General features: G+C 44.5%; 1 protein-coding gene across 2 annotated transcripts; it reads right to left on the reverse strand.

The window, feature by feature from the left end:
• Positions 1–3,164: 3,164 nt before the first annotated feature.
• gorab (golgin, rab6-interacting) lies at positions 3,165–14,725 on the reverse strand. Of its 2 annotated transcripts, XM_080474028.1 has the most exons (5): positions 14,182–14,719; positions 13,580–13,681; positions 12,559–12,699; positions 3,627–3,818; positions 3,165–3,511 (listed from the first exon to the last, which is right to left on the reverse strand). In XM_080474028.1, exons 1-5 carry the CDS (start codon positions 14,559–14,561, stop codon positions 3,481–3,483), a joined length of 846 nt encoding a protein of 281 aa, XP_080330154.1. In that variant the 5' UTR covers positions 14,562–14,719; the 3' UTR covers positions 3,165–3,480. The 2 variants fall into 2 exon arrangements, with proteins under 2 accessions (XP_080330154.1, XP_080330153.1); XM_080474027.1 differs by having other exon boundaries at positions 3,165–3,818; positions 14,182–14,725.
• Between the last annotated feature and the right edge of the window lie 8,101 nt (positions 14,726–22,826).

Genomic DNA, 22,826 nt, shown 5'->3' on the forward strand with positions numbered 1-22,826 from the left:
AAACTCCCCCCCCCAAAAAAACCCAAACTGGAAGAGATGTGAAAGAAAAGAGGAAAAAACAGCCATAGTGAAGACGGCACAAATCGACTCTTAGCATTTGTTAGCATCTCTGATTGTTAGCATTTCTGTTAGCATCTATGTCAGAATAAGTTAGCATTTCTATTAGTGTCTTTTGCCTCTGTTAGCATTTTAGCTTCTTGAATTTCTGTTAGCATCTCTGTTTGAATCTGTTAGCATCTCTCTTGGAATGTTAGCATCTCTCTTGGAATATTAGCATTTCTAATAGCATCTTTAGTCTTGTTTAGCATCTTTAATCTCTATTAGCATGTTTAGCCTCTATAAGTATATTTGATTTCTTAGCATTTTTAGCATCTGTTAGCATCTTTGGCTTATTTAATTTTTTGTAGCATCTGTGTTTGATGTGTTAGCATTTCTGTTAGCCTATTTAGCCTCTGTTAGCATATTTAGCTTCTTCAGTTGTTTGCTTAGCTTCTCTTTTTGCAACTTTTGCTAATTTACACTTTTAGAACCATAGGTATGAACACCAGATGCTGCACGGCCTATCAGCGCCTGTTGATGCGACGTGTCTACAGCGCCGCCATCTTGGGGAGGTCTCCTGTTTGTGCTAAACATATAAATCCCAGCCTAGAAAATACACAAAAACATTCGTAGCCTCATGGAGGAATTAATGGGAGGGAGAAAGCCTTCCACGGGATAGAGCTTTTCCTCAGCTTTAAAATGAGCTATTATTTGTGTTGATACGTGGACTAGCAAGCGAGCTAAAAATATTTTTGTGGATTTTCTAGCCTGGGTACTTTAAGGTTAGGGCAAGCGGGAAACCGCCCCAAGATGGCGGCGCTGTAGGTACGCCACAGGCGGTGCAGTGAGGCATCTAGTGTTTATATCTATGGTTAGAATCTCTAGTCTCTATCAGCTTATTTAAGTTTACTCTTTTAGCATCTCTATTAGCATCTCTAACCTGTTAGCCTCTTCAGATCCTTTAGTATCTCTTAGCATCTTTAGCCTGTTAGCTTATTTAGACACTTAGGGTACGTTTACACTATGTTCCCGGGAGCCACGGCTGCCCCGTTTGCCCGAAACGTAGTGCGCCGTGGGATTTTGGGGGATTCTGAGGAAGGCGTGGCACGTTGTTCACGTTCTGTCAAGACTTTCTACAGATGAAATGTGGACGTTGGACCATTGTGAAGCACGTTTCTGCCCCAAAGCGCCACCAAAAGTGAATCAATCATTGTCTCCTGAGACTTTAGCCGGGTGCAGACATTCCTCTGGACTTCTTCTTCGGTGGCAGAGCTTGTAGAAGCTGTTCTGTCCTTGATTGCTCAGACTCCAATGAAGCTCCCCTCCGGACTCGGGCTCGGCTTCCTCCCAGACCGTGGCACCGTGGCAAGCCGTGATTAAATGTGATGAAACGGCGCCGTGAGAACCGTGACGAAGCGCGGCGCAACGTGATAAAACGCGAAGCGACCATGAAACAACCGCGATAGAACGCCCACTACGTCACTTCCTGTAAACCTCCCGTTCCACTACGGACCGCCTCCAAGTTCTATTACGGCCAATTACGTGCTGCCAGTGACGTTCATCCCGTTTAGCTAAGGGATACTAAGTTTCTCATCTGCGCCCGCCGCGCCCGCCGTGGCAAATGTTTAACAATTTAAATATCTGGCATGGCGCCCACGGCAATCACCACCTGTTACGTTTGCCCATCCTGTCCCTCTGCGTTGTCTCATGTCCATCCCGTTTTGTCCACGGGGGCCTGAAACAGGGCTGCCGTGAACATAGTGTAAACCAGGGGTTCTCCATCCTGGTCCTGGAGCGCCGGTGTCCTGCATGTTTTAGCTCTACCAGCTTCAGCACACCTCAATCTGACGTTGATGACGTCATCAAGCTGGTGAAAAAGCCAAGTAACGAGGCCTTACTGCATTCAGGTGTGTTGCAACTGGGAGGAACCTAAAACATGCAGGACACCGGCCCTCCAGGACCAGGATTGAGGACCCCTGGTGTAAATGCACCATTAGCATATTTAGCCTTTGTTAGCATCTTTAAAGCCCCTGCATCCACCCTGACTGAACCCATAAGAACAAGAGGAAAGTTCAGCAGTGACGTCAGCCAGCTGCTGAACAAAAAGCTTTTTCTGCAGGACTGTTCATACTCCCATAAGAAGCTGTCGAACTATTAGGCCACGCCCCCTCGCAGCAGGACACACACCCTCATCGCAGCCACACCCCCTCAGAACAGGCCACGCCCCTCACAGCAGCCCACCCCCGAACAGCAGACCACGCCCCCACCACAGCAGACCACGCCCCCTCGCAACCGACCACGCCCCCTCGCAGCAGGACACACCCCTCACAGCAGGCCACGCCCCTCACAGCAGACCACGCCCCCTCACAGCAGACCACGCCCCCTCACAGCAGGCCACACCCCCTCACATCAGGCCACGCCCCCTCACAGCAGCCACACGTCTGTGCTGCGGCGTTTTAACTTTTAACAGCACAGTTTCTTTCTGTCCTCCAGAGCTTCCAGAAACACATTCCTCTGAACTGCTCCAGTAATAAAGAGAGTTTCTGTCAGAGCGCCATGTTGGTCTGGTTTTAACTCCAGGAGCTGACAGCTGCTCGTGATGCGTTCAGGTGCATCATGTAAGCCTGCACTGCGGGGCTCGTACAGTAGCAATGTTACAAGCTAAATATGATTCAAACATGACTGATAGTCATTAGAGAGCTGGAACACATGAGCAGCACACGGCAGAGCAGCAGTTTCAGCAGAGCAGCTCCTACACAGTTCAGCAGGACGGTTGGTGCAGCCCAAACTAATTTGTTTGGCCAGACGGAGCTGGATGGAGGAGATGAGGTCATTTTGTTAGGCAGGACCTGCACTGATGAACTTTCCTCTTCTTCTTATGGAGGATGAAGAGGCTTTTGGTCTCCACTAGTATCTTTAGCTTCTGTTAGCATATTTAGCTACTGTTAGCATCTTTAGCTACTGTTAGCATCTTTAGCTCCTTCTTTATATTTATTATGTTTTAGTCTTTTAAGCTAGTTCTGTTATTTTAGATATTTTAACCTGATTACAAAAGGAACCATTCATTCTTTTACACTTTGACTTTGAAAATCACAAGTGGAAGTAATTCAACACTTCAAAGTATTCAAGTATTACAAGTGTCTTTATTGTAATCAGAGTACTTACATGTTAGCGTAGCTAGCATAACATAAATACCCCATAAATACAAGCATAAAACTGTCCCTCCCCAACAGCGATAAAAAACTGTAAAAGTATCAAAACATGAGCGTTAGCATTAGCACTGTATCCACAAAGATTGAACCAAACGTATTCTGACGTTTGATTGACCCACAACGCTGTAGTGAAAAGGGTCTCAGGTGGCCCAGCCCACTTCCTGGAAAGTCCAAAAGTGGGACTTTTCAAAATAAAAGCCCCGTGCAGGCTAGGTAGTTTGTTCCTTGCTTAATGAGTTTTATTTTGGTAAAATAACAGTCTCCGCCTCCTGTTTAGACTCCGCCTCCTTCGGTTCTTCTGGCGTCTCCTCTTTCTTCTCCTTAGACTGCTCCCCTTTTCCCCGCACCACCTCCTTTAGCTCCACCTCCTTTAACTCAGTCTCCTTTAACTCCGCTTCCTTGAGCGCTAGCCGTAGCATGAGCTCTTCTAGCTTTCGGGCCTTGCGCAGCTCCTTCTGCTGGATGATGGTGTAGAGATGCTCCGCTAGCTGCTCCTTCACCTCCGACTTGCGATGCAGGTCTAGCTTAGCGGCGACGAACTCCACCTCCGCACGCTCGTAGCGCTTCCTGTCAAGGACCAGACTAGCTTTAACAATAGTTAGCCAGCTGAGAACTAGCACTATTACTATAAACTTTCACTACAGTTAGCGACAGTGTGGACGATCGGTTAGTCACCGCAAGGTTAGCGACAGAGAAGTTAGCCACGGGTCGCTACAGGAAGGTTAGCAACTGGGAGTTTAGCAACAGGCCAGTTAGACATAGGAAATTTAGTAACAAGGCATTTAGCAACTAGTTAGCCACAACTAGCAACCGGACAGTTAGCAACAGTACAGTTTGGTACCTGAAGGTTAACGACAGAGCTGTTAGCTGCAGGCAGCTGCTCCAAGGTTATCAACAAGAAAGTTAGCCACATTCAGCGACCAGACTGTTAGCGACCGGACAGCAAACAACTTGACGGTCTGTGACGAGACAGTAAGCAACAGCGCAGTTAGCAATAGGCCAGTTAGCCACCACAAGGTTAGCAACGGACTACTCAGCTGCAGTTAGCTACAGCAAGGTTAGCAACAGTTAGTGAGGGAACAGTTCACTGTGTGGGATGTTAAGAACCCTCCCAGGGGTCCGTGTACCTCCCGGCCATTCGACTTCCCTTTTGATGTCGGAAACCCGGAAACGGGAAACCATCCGATTCTCGTTTTTCAATTTGATATTGAGAAACAAAAAATGGCTCATCTTCTGTTTCTCATTTGGAAATTGGAAATCGAAAATCGTCTCGTCTCCTGTTTCCTGTTATGTGTTTGTTTAACAAAAATCGGGAAACAAAATACGACCGCAATTCTTTATTTCAAGTTTGATTTGCCGGAAAAGCTGGAATTCCAGTCTCTTCTTCTCTGGATGGGAGAGAAAACAATGGCGCATCGCGTTGCTGCCCCCTTCAGGCTGCCTGACTTTTGAACTCGTCTGACTGACCCCCCCCCCCCAGTCATACTACATTTAATTATTAAAACTTGTTAAAATGTCTTTAGACGGTTGCGCCAATTTAATAGTGGACATGAAGGCCAACGGCAGGACTGCAGGTGATCTCTGCATACCTGAGCGGCGGTTTGGCCCCACCAGAGGGTTTTCACAGAGCAACGTGTGAAGATGGAGCTCCAGCAGAGCCAGGCTTCTCCACCTACATGATGGACCATCACCTCCACGCTGAAGTTGCTTCAGCTACTCCTGACGTGAGTAGTGTTGTACCAGATTCATTTATGTTGTACATGATAAAAAAACACGCCATTTTATTGATCGAACTGCAGTCTCACAGCGCCCCCTACTGCCAGAAGCAGCACACTTGCAGTTTGCCCTGAAGCACTTTTCAGGAGAGAAAAAAACATAATAAAACTAAATACTAATTACAAATGTGAGGCTACAAATATACTGAGTGTCAGTAGGGTTCATTTGTAGTTGCTCTATAATATTTACACATTCTATAAACTAATGATATCGTTGTGTATTTTGGTTAATGGTTCATAATATAAAGCACAACTGTCATATTAGTGTTGTTGTTCTTCTTGATATTATTCCTAGTATTAGTGACATTGAGAGTATTACCTGATGCGGCTGTGTGACATTTTCATCATCTTTCTAATTCATGTGTCTCTTGATGACATGATGACAGGACTCCTGTCTTCTAGAGGACAGACATGCCAGTGAAAGGAGAGTGGGAGGAGCCTAACAAGAGGTTCACCCTCAACACCATGAAGCTCGTCAACATGGAAGCCTCATTTCAAAATAATCACTATTGGAATTGTCAGATTTATGATGCTTAGATTCTTTTTCTCTCTTTAAGGGAGCCTGGAACCTCCATCCTGTCCCCTACAGGGCTGAGCTGAATCCTGTCCCCTACAGGGCTGAGCTGAATCCTGTCCCCTACAGGGCTGAGCTGAATCCCGTCCCCTACAGGGCTGAGCTGAATCCCGTCCCCTACAGGGCTGAACCTGAATCCCGTCCCCTACAGGGCTGAACCTGAATCCCGTCCCCTACAGGGCTGAACCTGAATCCCGTCCCCTAAAGGGCTGAGCTGAATCCCGTCCCCTACAGGGCTGAGCTGAATCCCGTCCCCTACAGGGCTGAACCTGAATCCTGTCCCCTACAGGGCTGAGCTGCTGAGCTGAATCCTGTCCCCTACAGGGCTGAGCTGAATCCTGTCCCCTACAGGGCTGAGCTGCTGAGCTGAATCCTGTCCCCTACAGGGCTGAGCTGAATCCTGTCCCCTACAGGGCTGAGCTGCTGAGCTGAATCCTGTCCCCTACAGGGCTGAGCTGAATCCTGTCCCCTACAGGGCTGAGCTGACTACTTTGGTCAGAAACTCCACATTGACCAACATGAGAAATTGGTGATGTTTGGAGTTCCTCATGTTGGAGCCCTTGGTGATCCAGGGGGACACTGGTTGTCCATTCCACCATGGCAGTTAAGAACAACCTCAGAATACATGAGGAGGAGTACAGGTATGGTATTACATGTTGTAAGTAATTCAAAATAGTTTGCGTCTAACAGCAAGACAGGATTTTATATCAACATGTTGTGAAAAGTCAGCATGACTTTAGACCCTGTTGTCTTTTGTCCCTAAAGACAGACATGTAAGCATATAGACACCTCATAGTGTTTGTGTTTCTTTGCCGTTGTTAGAGGGAGGCGGTGATGCAGTCCGGGTTGTGGGATCAGCTGTGAGCAGACTGGGGGACAGAGTTTTACCTGAGCCTGGTCATGCAGGAGGAACTATCAGGCTCCAGATTCAACACTGAACCACCAGCAGTTCTGCAGCGTCAGCATCCCCAGCTTTTCTTTGTTGCTGTTGGTTTTATGAACGGTACTTTGGGAAGTTAACTGTGTTGTTGTTTACATACACTCAGGTTATTCATGATACTCAAATCTGTTTGTTGTTTTGTCTTTACTTTCAGAACCATCGCATTGAGAGGATTTGGGTGGATGTTTGTATATTTTTCTTACTGTGAGCTATTAAATTTGTCAAACTAAAATTAGATTTGTATTAAACTGAGCTCCAATAAAATGTAATTGTCATGTATAATTGACTTTATACGTAAATAACAGAGTCAACTATAAAATGAAGGCCAGCCTGACACATCTGCAGGATCAAGAGGTCCTCAGTCTGCAGGAGGAGCACGCCAGGTCCTGTGTCTCAGCCCTGGCACGCCAGGTCGCCAGCGTTGGCATCAGCCGGTGTGCCAGGGAGCTTCTTGGACGGGTTAATCCATCTTTATTCATGACGGTTTAAGGCAAAAACATCCTGTAAACCGGTTGTTTCAGTTGCTCGTATGCTCCTCTTGTCTCATGTGTCCACGTCATAACCTATTACAGGAAGAGGGATCCCCAATGTTCTGTCCAGTCAGGATCCCAGAGAACCTGCTGCCTTGTGTCTCTGGAGCAGCAGACTGGTACGATGCAGAGACAGGCTCATCCTTGACCAGGGTCTCTGGCTTTGGAGTCGAGCCATTCATGACCGATGAGGCGAGACAACAGGCTGGAAGACGATTTTCAGAGGCTTTTTGGGACATCACTCCTCTGTTTGATGACATCACTCCTCTGTTGGATGACATCACTCCTGTTTAATGACATCACTCCTCTGTTTGATGACATCACTCCTCTGTTTGATGACACCACTCCTCTGTTGGATGACATCACTCCTCTGATGACATCACTCCTCTGTTGGATGACACCACTCCTCTGTTTGATGACATCTCTCCTTTTTGACACCACTCCTCTGTTTGATGACATCCTCCCTGTTTGATGACATCCCCCCTGTTTGACACCGCTCCTCTGTTTGATGACATCCCTCCTGTTTGACACCACTCCTCTGTTTGATGACATCATTCCTCTGTTTGATGACATCCCTCCTGTTTGACACCACTCCTCTGTTTGATGACATCCCTCCTGTTTGACACCACTCCTCTGTTTGATGACATCCCTCCTGTTTGACACCACTCCTCTGTTTGATGACATCATTCCTCTGTTTGATGACATCCCTCCTGTTTGATGACATCCCTCCTGTTTGATGACATCCCTCCTGTTTGACACCACTCCTCTGTTTGATGACATCCCTCCTGTTTGACACCACTCCTCTGTTTGATGACACCACTCCTCTGTTTGATCACATCCCTCCTGTTTGATGACATCCCTCCTGTTTGACACCACTCCTCTGTTTGATGACATCCCTCCTGTTTGATGACATCCCACCAGTTAGATATCACTCTGTTTGATGACATCACTCCTCTGTTTGATGACATCACTCCTCTGTTTGATGACATCCCTCCTGTTTGACACCACTCCTCGGTTTGATGACATCCCTCCAGTTAGATATCACTCTGTTTGATGACATCACTCCTCTGTTTGATGACATACCTCCTGTTTGATGACATCACTCCTCTGTTTGATGACACCACTCCTCTGTTTGATGACATCACTCCTCTGTTTGATGGTATCCCTCCTGTTTGACACCACTCCTCTGTTTGATGACATCACTCCTCTGTTTGATGACATCCCTCCTGTGTGACACCACTCCTGTTTGATGACATCCCTCCTGTTAGATATCACTCTGTTTGATGACATCCCTCCTGTTTGATGACATCCCTCCTGTTTGACACCACTCCTCTGTTTGATGACACCACTCCTCTGTTTGATGACATCACTCCTCTGTTTGATGACATCCCTCCTGTTTGACATCACTCCTCTGTTTGATGACATCCCTCCTGTTTGACATCACTCCTCTGTTTGATGACATCCCTCCTGTTTGACACCACTCATCTGTTTGATGACATCACTCCTCTGTTTGATGACATCCCTCCTGTTTGATGACATCACTCCTCTGTTTGATGACACCACTCCTCTGTTTGATGACATCACTCCTCTGTTTGATGGTATCCCTCCTGTTTGACACCACTCCTCTGTTTGATGACATCACTCCTCTGTTTGATGACATCCCTCCTGTGTGACACCACTCCTGTTTGATGACATCCCTCCTGTTAGATATCACTCTGTTTGATGACATCCCTCCTGTTTGATGACATCCCTCCTGTTTGACACCACTCCTCTGTTTGATGACACCACTCCTCTGTTTGATGACATCACTCCTCTGTTTGATGACATCCCTCCTGTTTGACATCACTCCTCTGTTTGATGACATCCCTCCTGTTTGACATCACTCCTCTGTTTGATGACATCCCTCCTGTTTGACACCACTCCTCTGTTTGATGACATCCCTCCTGTTTGACACCACTCCTCTATTTGATGACACCACTCCTCTGTTTGATGACACCACTCCTGTTTGACACCACTCCTCTGTTTGATGACACCACTCCTCTGTTTGATCACATCCCTCCTCTTTTTGATGACATCACTGTTTAATGACATCCCTCCTGTTTGACACCACTCCTCTGTTTGATGACATCCCTCCTGTTTGATGACATCCCTCCTGTTTGACACCACTCCTGTTTGATGACATCCCACCAGTTAGATATCACTCTGTTTGACGACATCACTCCTCTGTTTGATGACATCACTCCTCTGTTTGATGACATCCCTCCTGTTTGACACCACTCCTCGGTTTGATGACATCCCTCCAGTTAGATATCACTCTGTTTGATGACATACCTCCTGTTTGATGACATCCCACCTGTTTGACACCACTCCTCTGTTTGATGACATCCCTCCTGTTTGACACCACTCCTCTGTTTGATGACATCCCTCCTGTTGGACACCACTCCTGTTTGATGACATCCCTCCAGTTAGATATCACTCTGTTTGATGACATCACTCCTCTTTTTGATGACATCCCTCCTGTTTGATGACATCCCTCCTGTTTGACACCACTCCTCTGTTTGATGACATCCCTCTTGTTTGACACCACTCCTCTGTTTGATGACATCCCTCCTGTTTGACACCACTCCTCTGTTTGATGACATCACTCCTGTTTAATGACATCCCTCCTCTGTTTTGATGACATCACTCCTGTTTAATGACATCACTCCTCTGTTTGATGACATCACTCCTGTTTGATGACATCACCCCTCTGTTTGATGACATCACTCCTGTTTAATGACATCCCTCCTCTGTTTAATGACATCACTCCCGTTTGATGACATCCCTCCTGTTTGACATCACTCCTCTGTTTGATGACATCCCTCCTGTTTGACATCACTCCTCTGTTTGATGACATCACTCCTGTTTGACACCGCTCCTCTGTTTGATGACATCCCTCCTGTTTGACATCACTCCTCTGTTTGATGACATCACTCCTGTTTGATGACATCATTCCTCTGTTTGATGACATCACTCCTCTTCTTGATGACATCCCTCCTGTTTGACATCACTCCTCTGTCTGACAACCCTCCTGTTTGATGACATCACTGCTCTGCTTGATGACATCCCTCCTGTGTGACACCACTCCTCTGTTTGACATCCCTCCTCTGATGACATCCCTCCTCTGATGACATCCCTCCTGTTTAATGACATCCCTCCTGTTTGATGACATCCCTCCTGTTTGATGACATCCCTCCTGTTTGATGACATCCCTCCTGTTTGACACCACTCCTCTGTTTGATGACATCACTCCTGTTTAATGACATCACTCCTGTTTGATGACATCCCTTGTTTGATGACATCACTCCTCTGTTTGATGACATCACTCCTGTTTGATGAAAACCCGTTGTTTGATGACATCACTCCTCTGTTTGATGACATCCCTCCAGTTAGATATCACTCTGTTTGATGACATCACTCCTGTTTGATGACATACCTCCTGTTTGACATCACTGTTTGATGACATCACTCCTCTGTTTGATGACATCACTCCTCTGTTTGATGACATCACTCCTCTGTTTGATGACATCACTCCTCTGATGACATCGCCAACGACAACCTTACACCCTTTCTGGAGGCTCTGCAACACCTCATTCGAGTCAGTGATGAAACAGCAAAGAAAAAAAGGGAACATATGATTTTAACTAAACATTTATTCTCAATGAGAGAATTTGTTCTGCCAATAAAGGCAGTCTTTAAATTCATCTTTAAATCTTTTCTTTGTTGCAGCACAAGATTAAGACAAGGTTTGTTCATGAATTTAGAAAGAAATCAAAATCAACAAACTTAACCAATGCCTGGGATATGAAATAAATATGAATTTATTACATACTATTTCAAACAACACTGAATTGATTTATTGACAATAGATTTAACAGTAAACGGCAAAAGCAGGATAAACTTTTTGTGCAGCATTACATTTCACCAATAAACTGCTACAGCAGGATCAAAGTGCGTGTAAAAGTAACTTAGAAATTTGAACAATAAACCGCAACAGCAGGACAAATATCTATGTAATGGATAAACATTGATACACTTTATTTATTCCTGAGGGAAGATGAAGTCATCCAGTAGTTCACCATCAAATCCATAATTCATTCATTCCAGATAATAAATAAGTAATGATCAGCTCTGTTCTGATTGGAGGGAGGTGGTGGATTTACATTTATATATTTTTTAATGACATTTCAGCTGGAAATGTCAAATACATGATCAAATAGTAACCTTTACCTTTGCAGTGGTCTCAAAAAACCAATTGGTCAGGGAGCACCAAATGGTGGGGGTCTTCCAGGACCCGCTGAGGACACAGAGGACAAGGTGAAAGAGAAGGGGACAGGTGCCCTACTCACAGGGGTCACTGGGGTCATTGTTGGCCCCTGATCACCTCATAATGCCCTCGGTTGGTGAGGCTCATGGTGGGGAATCTCCCAGAGGCCTCAGGAGAAATGGCTGCTGGTTGCCATCACCTGTGATGTACAGTCACAACACTCACCTGTAAATTTGGATAGAATGGAAAATATATTACATTTAAAATGAACTGGACAACATTAAACTCTTATTGATTCACAGTCATCCAAACAACACCGCGGCACCAAGGTCGTCATGAAAAACATATAGGCTACCATTTTAGGAAGAAATGACTTAGTAATTATTATGTAATTTTTCTTCATCAAACTGTAGTCAACCTGAGACATTTCAGTTCAGTTCTGTTTATTATCACTGTGAGGACAGAAGAAATTTAAAAAAACAATTGAGTGTTTTATTCCCATTAGAGAGTAAAAAGAAAGTTTTAGGCAGTGTGTAGTAAACAGTACGAGCCCCACATAGCTCTAAAATAATGCGAGCCAAAGTTCATTCAGTAACCCCCCCCCCCTTCCCCACAAACATCAGAATCCAAACCTTTGCCATGACATGATGTTTACACACCTGAAAACCTCGGCAGACCTTCTCCACCGACACGTCTTCCTCCCGCAGGCTCACTCTTTTCCCACCACGAAACAAAATGAATGACTCCATCACAGTTCGATCTTAAAGCGCTCAGACCACGTTCCAAACTCCCAGGGTGGCGGACTGGACGGGAGGGGGTGTCGATGGGTGGGGGTCTAGTTGTGTGTGTCTGCTCACAGGCAGACTGAAGGGGGCAGCAACGCGATGCGTCGTTTTCTCTCCCATCAAACGAAAAAGAGACTCGAATTCCGGGTTTTCCGGCAAATCAAACTTGAAATAAAGAATTGCGGTCGTATTTTGTTTCCCGATTTTTGTTAAACAAACACATAACAGGAAACAGGAGACGAGCCGTCTCCCATTTTTTTGTCTCTAAATATCAAATCAGAAAACGAAAATCAGATGGTCATCCCGTTTCCCGACATCAAAAGGAAGGTCAAAAGGTCGAAAGATAGACGGAACCCCACGTCAGTATCCCCCCCCCCAACCCTGGGTCAGTATTTGCCTGGCTTTGCTGTACTCCCAGTCAGCCTCCTCGATTCGTCCCCTCAGGATTACGATGTCACTGGTTGCCATGGTTTCCAGCTGCTGCAGCTCCGCGTTGACAGTGCGCAAGACGGCCGCCTCGGCCTGCGTCTGCTGCTGCCTGGAGTGGGGGGGGGCATGACACGGCAGTTTAACAACCATGATCTCAGCACTTTAATAGAGAAATCATGACTTGGCAGAATGACTAGGCTGTTTTTGCCCTGTCGGTTTCAACCATGGCTCGCCACATTTTTTTAAGGTACGATTTTCCGCTCCCCCTCCGTTGAGGTACCTAGCACTGAGGAACAGGTCTGTGAGGAGGAGCGACAACGCAGCCGTCTGCTGATTGGTAGTTACAATCGTCACTCTCTAATTGCCCTCAATATTTAATTATTTCAACGACAATAAACCCTCCTGTTGTTGTTTACATACGTCGCTTTGCGCACTGGTGGATTTGTTTACTGGTTTATTGAAACGTCGCCGCAACACAACATGGCGTCTTCTAGCGAGACACAGACGCTCCTCTCAGGACCAGGAGGAGGAGATTCATCAGGAGCTGGACGCTGCTGTTTACAATGAGAAAGTTTAACCTGAGTCACAGACAACAACTTGGACGGCCGCCGGTCGCTTCCATGTTCTTCGCTGGACGTGTCTCCGAGTCGTTCTCAACCCCGCCTACATTTTTACCATATTTTCTGTGGTGGGACCGCAAGAGTTGGACCTGGGTGCGCTTTGCCATACCGTAACCTCCCGCTCTGCCACGCTCCGGCATGGTGGTGGAACAGCGGCTATTCTGAACAATGAACTCTGTACTATTAACCATGATTTGGCACTTTGAACAAACATGACTCAGCAATTTGATCCATGACTCTGCACTTTGTTAGAGGAACCACGACTCAGCAGTTTGTGCAACGATTCAGTAGTTTGCACCACGACTCAGCAGTTTGAACTATGACTCGATACTTTGTTAAAGGAACCATGACTCAGCAGAAATAACGTACTTAATGTGCAGCGTCCGGGTCAGCAAGTCTTTCTTGACTCGGTTCTGTTCCTCCATCAGAGTTTGTTGCTGCTGAAGAAGCTCAAGACGAGAACGCACGACCCTAATGGGGAATTAACACACGTTAACACACACACACTTCATTAACATGCGTTAACCAGCTCAAGACTAGTCAAGACTGGTGTAAAACATTGTAAAATAGCAGAAAAACGAGGCTAAAACCAGTGTAAAATATCCTAAACTACAGTAAATTGGTATACAAAAATGCTAACATATTTTCAAGATTCTTTTTTTTGCTCTGGAATTTTTTACATTATTTAGGAAATTTTTAAAAATGTTATTCTGTCGGTGGTTTCTAGATTTAAAAATAAAATTGAGGACTTTTTGTTTGAACTATTTTCAAATTTTTTATTAATTGTCTGGACATTTGTTATTTTCTGGAATTTTCATCTTTTTAATACCTTTATTTTGTGGATAGTTTTTTATTTACGTATTTTTATTTAATTTTCTTTTACATTTTATTTCTTTTATGCATTTTCAAATTTTGTTATTTAATGAAAAGTTATTTCTTCATATATTCATTTTCCCTCACTTTTCACTCACCTCTCCGCTTCTTGCTTCTCCAGCTCCTTCACCTCCTCCTCTTCCTTCATCTTCTTCACCTCCTCCCGGGTCTCTTCGCTTTCTGTCGCGGGCCTCTGCTTCACTTCTGGTCGGCTCTCGGTCTCCACCTTCTCCCCCTCCTCTTCCTCCGGAGCTCCATGTCTCCTCAGCGATGTTTCTGCTCGCTGCTGTCCGGCCTGCAGCGCCTCTCCCCCGGGTGCCTGGCTCCTCTTCTCCCGGCTCCGGGAAACGGAACTTACCTGCTTCTTCTTCGAAATCTGAGCCGAAGAAGAGGCACTGTGAGTCGGCTTCTGTTCCGCGACCTTCCGTTGCTGCATCCTCCGCAACTCTTCATCTGAGAATCCCGCCCAGCCGCTCATGTTGACTCCACCACGTATACAAACATGAAAATATACTAATTCCAGGTGAAGAAATCAAACTTTTTAAATGTTTTTCATGTTTTTAAATTGAATACAAACTTTTTAAAAAACTTCTGGCAAGTCCACCATCTTTGTTGATTTGCCACGTCACAAGACCCGAAGGGAAGTCCAACATGCTGCCTGATCAAAAATAAAATAAATTTATAAGGACCCAAAGGGAAGCCCTAATATTCTACCTGATCAAAAATATATCACATTTATTTATTTATTTATTTATTTAATATAATTGATGGTTTGCGTAAGCCATTAGCATTACTACTGCGAGCTGTCACTAACGTTAGCTTGACAACAGCGTTGTAGGATGTAATCGAGATACGACAAGTAAATTTGGTGGCTTATGCTAAAAGCTCAGCAATGCTAACATGTTAACTATGCTAATAGGTTATTTGTTAGCTATGTGGGCTAATAGGCTATGCTAATGGATTAGCTATGCTAATATGTTATCTATGCTAGTAGGTCAAAATGTACGCTATGCTAATATGTCAGCTATGCTAATAGCCTATGTATGCTAATATGTTAGCTATGCTGATAGCTTAAATATGCTAATCCATCAGCTCTGCCACTGGCTTTGCGATGCTAACTATTGGTGAAACAAAGCAGGAGCATCAGGTCTGACCTTAGTCCCCCTCCTCCAAATACCCTCTTCTTGTAAATACCCTGTGGGGCAGAATGACTCAGTGTGTGTGTGTGTGTGTGTGGGGGGGGGGGGTTCAGACAGAGCGGCGCACGCTGGCCAGATGTTAGCGTGTTAGCATCAGCGACGGGTCAGGAACATGGTTCATTAGAGTCCCCCCCCCCCCCCCCCCCCGCTCCACAGAGATGTGTGTGTGTGTGTGTGTGTGGAGGGAGGGGAAGGAGGGGTTGAAATGCTTTTTAGCACTACTAGCTTTGAATTACCCGCTAGGGGTATTATTTGCTGACCTCGTCTGAACCGCAACAAGTTGTTGGGGTTTGGTGTGTGTGTGTGGGGGTGGGGGGGGCAGTGTTTCGTTCAGGGTTTTTTAGGGGGGTTCAGGAGGGGTTTTTCCAGTGTTGGTTTTTTTAGAGGGGGGGTTCTTTGCGGGAGTTGGACTTTCTTTGGGGGGGTTTCAGGGTTTCTTTTTCAAGGTTTGAGGGGAACGGGGTTAGATTTTTTGGGGGGGAAGGTTAAAAAAGGGTTGTTTTTATTTTTTCAAAGTTTTTCGAGGGGTATTTCAGGGGGATCTGGTTTTGTGGTGGGGGGTGGGTTTAAATCTCCAGCTAGATGCGACACCACTCCTCTCCCATTAGCCGCCAGTGCTCCTATTTTTAGCTCTTTCTTTTTTCCGCAGCGCTGTGCTGTTTGTTTTTTTTTTATTTCATTAGCTAGCAGCGTGGCGGTTTTGTAGCATCTGGATTCCATTAGAAGCCCCCGTGAGGGGGGGGGGGGGGGCTATTAGCGGTCATCTGGCGTTGTTAGCTTGTTAGCCACCCCGTTAACCGCTTCTCCCACGGACTGTTTTTTTTTTTAAAATGCTAGCCATGACTCATTAGCTAAAAGATCTATTAGCGGAAAGAAAGAAGGGGGGGGGGGGGTGATAAAGATTTATCCCCCCACCCCACCCCCACCCCCTTGGGGTGTGTGTGAAAGGTTTTTGGCGTTTGTCTAGCGCAGGGAGAGAGTTAGCGGGAAAATGCTGACATAAACTTTTTTTTAAAATGCAGAGTTCTGGAAACACAGAGGATGAGTCAGCACTTTGAGAGAGGAGCGAACTGCTAATGGCTAGGCTATGTCTTAAATATAAAGAGACAAGCTAACTGCTCGAGGCTAAGTCATAAATATAAAGAAACAAGCTAACTTCTAATGGCTAAATAATAAATCCAAATATAAAGAGATAAGCTAAGTGCTAACGGCTAAGTCATAAATATAAAGAGACAATCTAACAAGCTAACTGCTAGAGGCTAAGTTATAATTACTAAGAGACAAGCAAACAGCTAACTGCTATGTCATTAATACTAAGACACCAGCTAACGGCGAAGTTGTAAATACTGAGAGTCAAGCTAACAAGCTAGCTACAAACTCACAAACAGTGAGAGACAAGCATAATGCTAACGGATAACCCATAAATAAACATGCAAACAGCTAAAAGCTAACCCACAAACCGGTGAAACATGCTAACAGCTAACTGCTAGCAAAGATGCAAACAATGAAGCTAAAGCTAGACCTATAACAGTTTCACAAATAAAACTAAAGCCAGTAGCAAACATGCTACGCTAACCTTAGAACTACTTACCAAACATGCTAAAAGCTAGCAACAGCTTCAAAGGTTACTTCTTGCTGATAAGTGAGCCAACAGATTGCTAGCAAAGCTAAAACCCCAGCATTTAGCGTGTTAGCTTCCTGTTAGCATTTAATTTGCTTATTAGTCTTCCATGAAGAAAACACAAAACACTCATAAATGTCTCATTAAAATATTAAATCAACGAATGCTAACCGCTCCCACGACGCCTTGCTGTAGTGGTTAGCGCCCAGGTCCGGAGCACTAACATATAGCGTCAGCGCGTGCAGTTAGCTTAGCGTGTCGAACCGGTGCCAGCTCCTCCGCCATCGTAAAGACGCTAACAGGCTCGTTAAAGCTAATCGCCCCTGCGTACAGTTGCCAGCAACACTAGCGGCTAATGGCCAACAGATGTGTGCGCGAGCAGTGTGCTAAAAGATCACGGGAAGAGCGTGGGTGGAGTTAGCCTGTGGCAGCATGGCTGTGGCTAGCTTTAGCTTGTAGCAAAATGGCAATTATGCTAACTGGTGGTGAAACTAGTTTAACATGTTTGCTAACATGTGCTTTGGACTAAATTTAGCTTTATTGCTAATTTACTACTTAAGGGGGTCTTTTTTGGGAGTATTTGGGAGGTATTTAAGGATGTATTTAATGGAGTATTTCAGGGCATTTTGGTTATTTTCTGGGAGTATTTCTGAGGTATCTGGGGGTATTAATGGGGGTGTATGAGCTAAGTGTAGGGGGTACTTGGGGGGTACTTTGTTGTATTTTGGGGGATTTTTGTTGTAATTTGGGGCATTTGTGGGGCTACTTATGGGGATCTTCAAGCTGTATTTTGTATTTTTTTTGGGGGGGTTGTGGTGGTATTTAGAGAGTGTTTGGAGTATTGAAAAGGGTATTTCAGGGGTATCTGAGAAGCTTTGGAGGGGTATTTGATTTGGTATTTTGGGGATATTTAAAGTGCTATTTGGGAGTAGTTGTGGGGTATCTGGGATTGGATTAATTTTGGGGCACTTTGGGGATATATTGGGTGTATTTATGACAGTATTTGGAGCAATTGTGGGGGTGTTTGAGGTATTTGTGAGGAATTTGAGGGGTATCTGGGAGAGCACTTTGGGGGTATCTAAGGGGGCATTTGGGGCTTATTTGTAGGGTATATTTTGGGTTAGTCATGGGGGTATTTTGGGGGGGGGGGTGTTTGCAGGTATTCTTGGTTTGTTTTGAATCATTTTGGGTGTATTTAAGCACCCTTAAATACCACAAGAATATCCTTAGAGTATTTTGAGGAGTATTTGGGGGTATCTATGGCATTATTTGGTGAACTTTGGGTTATGTGTGGGGTATTTTAGGGGATATATGGGGGTATCTAGGGTTTATTATTAGGTGAATTTTGGGTCATGTTCCGTGGTATTTTGGGTATTTATGAGGGTATTTCACTTTATTTGAGGGGGTTGTCAGGATATTTTCAAGTTTATTCTAAGGCAATTGCTGGGGTATTTTGGGGATTTATGGGGTCATATCTGGGTGTATGTTAGGATTTTTCTACCATTGTAATTTGGGGTATTTGTGGGGGTATTTAGGGATTTTTAGTGGGTCATTTCTTCTTCTATACTCCGGTGTATTTAAGTGTATTTACGACTTGTTGTCTCTTGTCACGTGATGCTAGCAGAGTGCTAGTTGCCCCCCTTCCCCACATATTGCCTCCAGATGTGGGCAAGACGCTTCAAAGGGGTGACTGGAGCAATATTTCAAGATGGGGTGGGGGGTGGGGGGAGGAAAAATCCCCGCTGAGTCGTTGTCCAGCCAAAACAAGCAAAAAGTCATCGAGATGAGGGGAAAAAAATTTCCTGATGATGTCATCAGTGCATATTAATGCCCCCACCCTCCCCCGCCCCCAGGCTAAGGGGAAACACACCGCAGAGAACCCAAACAGTTGCAATTAAAAAAAAAAAAGTCAGTGTGCAGTATGAACATGTTTGAAAAATGTACAAAAAAAGCATTAAAACATGAAGATGTATGATCACGAAAACATGAAAAATGCACGGAAATGATGGAAAACATACAGAACACATAGGAAAACGTGAGTACACTCAGGAAACTGTAGAGAAAAGGTATGTAAAGTATGAAAACACGATAGGAACCAGCAGATAGCGGTAATGCCACTTCATGGATGCCAACAGCTGTTTAAACCAAATTAAGAAGAAGAAGAAGAAGAAGAAGAAGAAGAAGAAGAAGAAGAAGAAAACACAAAAATTTACGAAAAATGTAGATGTACAAAAATGGTTGAAAACATAGGAAAAAATTTGAAAATGTATGGTAAAGTAGGGAAACGTTCCAAAAACCACAAAAACAGACTAAAATATACGGAAATGTTGGAAAACAGAAAAACATGAAAATGTGGGAAAACAAAAACGGAAACGATTGAAAAATCACAAAAACATACAAAAATTATTAAAAAAAAAACATTAAAATTTTAGCTACAAACTATCACGACTACTGTTAGACTTTATGTATAATATAGGCATTATGCTAAGCCACACCCTCTCTATCACAACTACTGTTAGCATTAGCAATATGCTAAGCCACAAACTATCACAACTCTACTGTTAGCATTAGCATCATGTTAAGAATCTGTCCCAGTCACTGATGATGTTAGCTTTGCAATTTGTGTCACTTGCCTCTCCTCCTGTTAAAACAAACAATCCCATGTTAGCGCGTGTGCTAACAAATGCTAACACTACTGCTCCCCTGGGGTTAGCGTGCCAATTAGCGTTAGCCCGCAGCAACAGGACTTTCTCCCCTCAGCTAGTCCGCTAGTTGGCAAATGAAGGTTTGTGGGGGATTTTAAATGTCAAACATCTGGAATTAATTACCCCCTCCCTTTGGTTGCCCCCACCCTACTTGCCTCTCCGGTGCATTTTGAGTTTTCATGAGGGCAACAAAAACGAGACAGAAAAAAAGAGACACAGCGCCATCATGTGGCGAGCTGGGAGGTTAGCATTGAAGGCTAATAAGGCTAGCACTGTGATTAGCTCTGAGGCAAATACTGAGGCTAACCCTCTGGTTAGTTTTAAAAAGTATCGCTGACACTAGCTTTAAAAGCTAATGATGAAGCTAGCATTAAAGGCTAATAATGAGGTTCGCTCTGAAGCTTACAACGTGACTAGCTTTGAAGCAAATTCTTAAGCTCAGTCTAGCTTCAAAGGCTAACAATAAAGCTAACATTGAGGCTACCATCAAAGGCTAACATTGAAGCTAGCATTACAAGCTAATAATTAGTCTATCAACGAGGCTATTATTAAATGCTAACACTGAGTCTAGCATTTCATGCTGCTGTATTACTCTCGCCCTTCACTAACATTAGCATGCTACACGCTAAACCCTCCATGTGAACTCCCCGATCTTTAGCTTAGCTAGTCTCCCCCTTGCATTCCTGCGGCTAGTGCTGACGTTGATCTTCACAAGCGCCGATTGCTGAGTGTCGGCAACGCTAACCGCTAGTGACAAGGTGACAGCCCGCTTGGCTAACATGCTACGAGGGCGGGGGAGGGAGGGGGGTTTAATTCATACAGGATGTGAAGTTAGCACGCTATAGCGTTAGCATGTTAGCTCACAGGACAGCAACGCTTTCATGAGACACCGCTGCCGCACGCTAATGCTAAACAGGTGGTGGGGTGAGCTAGCGGGAGAGAGACAGAGAGAAAGAGACTGAGAGAGAGAGAGAGAGCGAGACTGAGCGAGAGCAAGCGAGAGAGAGAGATAGAAAGAGAGAGACTGAGAGAGAGGAAGTGGGGGGAGGGAGGACAGCTGGAAAGTATTAGTGTAGCGACTAGCCACAATCTGAATGATTCACACAGAAGCTAATGCTAACGAGCTAACGGAACATACAGGTTTTAACAAGGGCGCAATCTCACAGTGTAATAGAATTAAAAGTCATACAAAATTTTAAATCAATAAAACAAATAATTAAATCAAAAGTGAATTAAATGAAACAGAAAAGGATAAAAGTGAAATAAAAAAATAGGAAGACAAAACTGCACTTAAATACTATCAAAAATAAATGTAAGTTATTGGTAAAATATATTAATAAATCAATAAATGAAATAGATAAACAAAATAATAAAATTGATCCTTAAATCTTTTTTATTAGTTTAAATTAAATAAAAGTGAATACTTTAAAAGTGAATACAGTAGAACCTGTGAGGAGGGGACCCGGTAAGAGCGGACACCCTGTACCAGAGTGGCCAACTCCACTGTAAGGAAAGTAGCTATTGGCCGTCCTCAAAGTCGCTAGAAGTTGCTAAATGACGTCATCGCCTAATTTGCTTAATCTGACATTAGCGTGTAATTGTAAGACACGCTGTAGGGAAGAAGAATAACATCGACAAAGTAAGTAAAAAAAATGCCCCGAATATGTTTAGAACTGCAAATGAGCTGCTTTAGTGTGATTGAAAACACGTTTATATTGACTTGCCGCTCAGTAAAGCAGCGGCGGCCTTGCTCGGTCCCTTCTCAGTGTGGACGCAGTGTGGTGAGGGTGTCCTCTGGTCTGGCTGCAGGACGGAGGGAGGGACAGTCAGACTGACCTCAGGACGGGGGAGGGGCTCACAGCAGGACCTGCTGCTCCTTGACCACAGTGACTGTAGAACCAAACCTGCTTTCACCTCAGAGGCGCCAAACGCACTAGAAAGTCGCCAGTAACCCAGAAAATGGCGCCAGATTTGTCGCTAGTCGCTTTTCACAAAAAAAGTCGCCAACAGGACCTGAAGAGTCGCCAAGTTGGCAACAGTGACCTGTACTGAGCGGACACGTCACACATTTACCTGTTAACTCACCTTAATGAGGACAACCTGCTGACGAGGACAACAGACAGGTTCTCCTGGTGAATCTCAATCTGAGCGACACTGAAACGGCCAGAATAGCTGGACTGGACCAGATTATTGGAATATTCAGGCTGCAGGTGATACACGACTGCCTCCATACTACACTTCTATAACGTAACGATCCCGAGAATCCTCGCCGAGGGGCGGAGCCTCGCCGAGGGGCGGAGCCTCGCGCACAGGGCGGATGACAAGTTTGACGTCACCAGTACTTAAGTTTGATTTTCACATACCAGCAGAGGACATGAGGCCCGAGGACCAGAACCACCAAGAGGCTCCACTCTGGTCCCACCAAGCCAGGAGCTTAGAGAGGATTTTATTTCAAGATTAAGATTTTGACATTTCTTTGTATTTTGCACCAAAATGTTTCATTAAAATTGACTTTATGTTGAGATTGTAATCATTTTCAGTTCTAACTGTTTGATCTTGTGAAGATATAGACAATTTCATTACATCCACTGTGACAACAACAAGGAAAAACTTCCAGGCATAAATTTAAAGGTTATTATAGTAATATTTTACCAGTCTGGTCCACTCAGGATGAAACTGGACTGTATGTGGTCCCTGAAGTACATTAAATCTTGTTTAATAATTATCTTATATACATCTTATGTACATACAGTATGTATTTATAATGTATACAGCTTGTCTTGGTTCAGTTATGTACTTTTAAATAATCATAACTTATTTGGTATTTTGGTTCATTCAATATCAACTGGTCCTACAATTTGTCGTCGTGACCCGTCCCCCTGAAGTGAGGACACCTGTCTTCAGGGGACACTTGCCCTTGGATTGTAGGGTGCCTCTACACAGGTTTTACGGTATTGAGTAAATCTAATTAAAAGAGTCAACAAAATTTGCTATGAAAATGCTACAAGTGGTCAAATAAATAAAATAAATAAAATAAATAGCTTACATTGTGGGTGAAAAGTGCTAACATAGCTAATTGTTGCTGGAGTTGTTTTACTCGCAAAGTTAAATTAGTCGTAGTTGTTTGCAATACTTCTTGTACGCTAAGTCAAATGCTTAGACACGGCACAAGCTCACCCGAGCAGTGCTAACGCTAAAGCATGAAAACACAATGAGAT

Source organism: Lipophrys pholis (assembly GCF_963383615.2).
Source record: "Lipophrys pholis genome assembly, chromosome: 10".
NCBI classification, from domain to species: Eukaryota; Metazoa; Chordata; class Actinopteri; order Blenniiformes; family Blenniidae; genus Lipophrys; species Lipophrys pholis.

What these genes read in the sequence shown, in the direction of transcription:
- gorab (XM_080474027.1), bottom strand. Translation starts at nt 14,561, where the DNA reads ATGAGCGGCTGGGCGGGATTCTCAGATGAAGAGTTGCGGAGGATGCAG. An exon ending in ACCCGGACGCTGCACATTAA is followed by an intron (nt 12,700 to 13,579) that starts GTACGTTATTTC and finishes CCCCCACTCCAG; the next exon opens with GCAGCAGCAGACGCAGGCCG. An exon ending in TGGGAGTACAGCAAAGCCAG is followed by an intron (nt 3,819 to 12,558) that starts GCAAATACTGAC and finishes GGTCCTTGACAG; the next exon opens with GAAGCGCTACGAGCGTGCGG.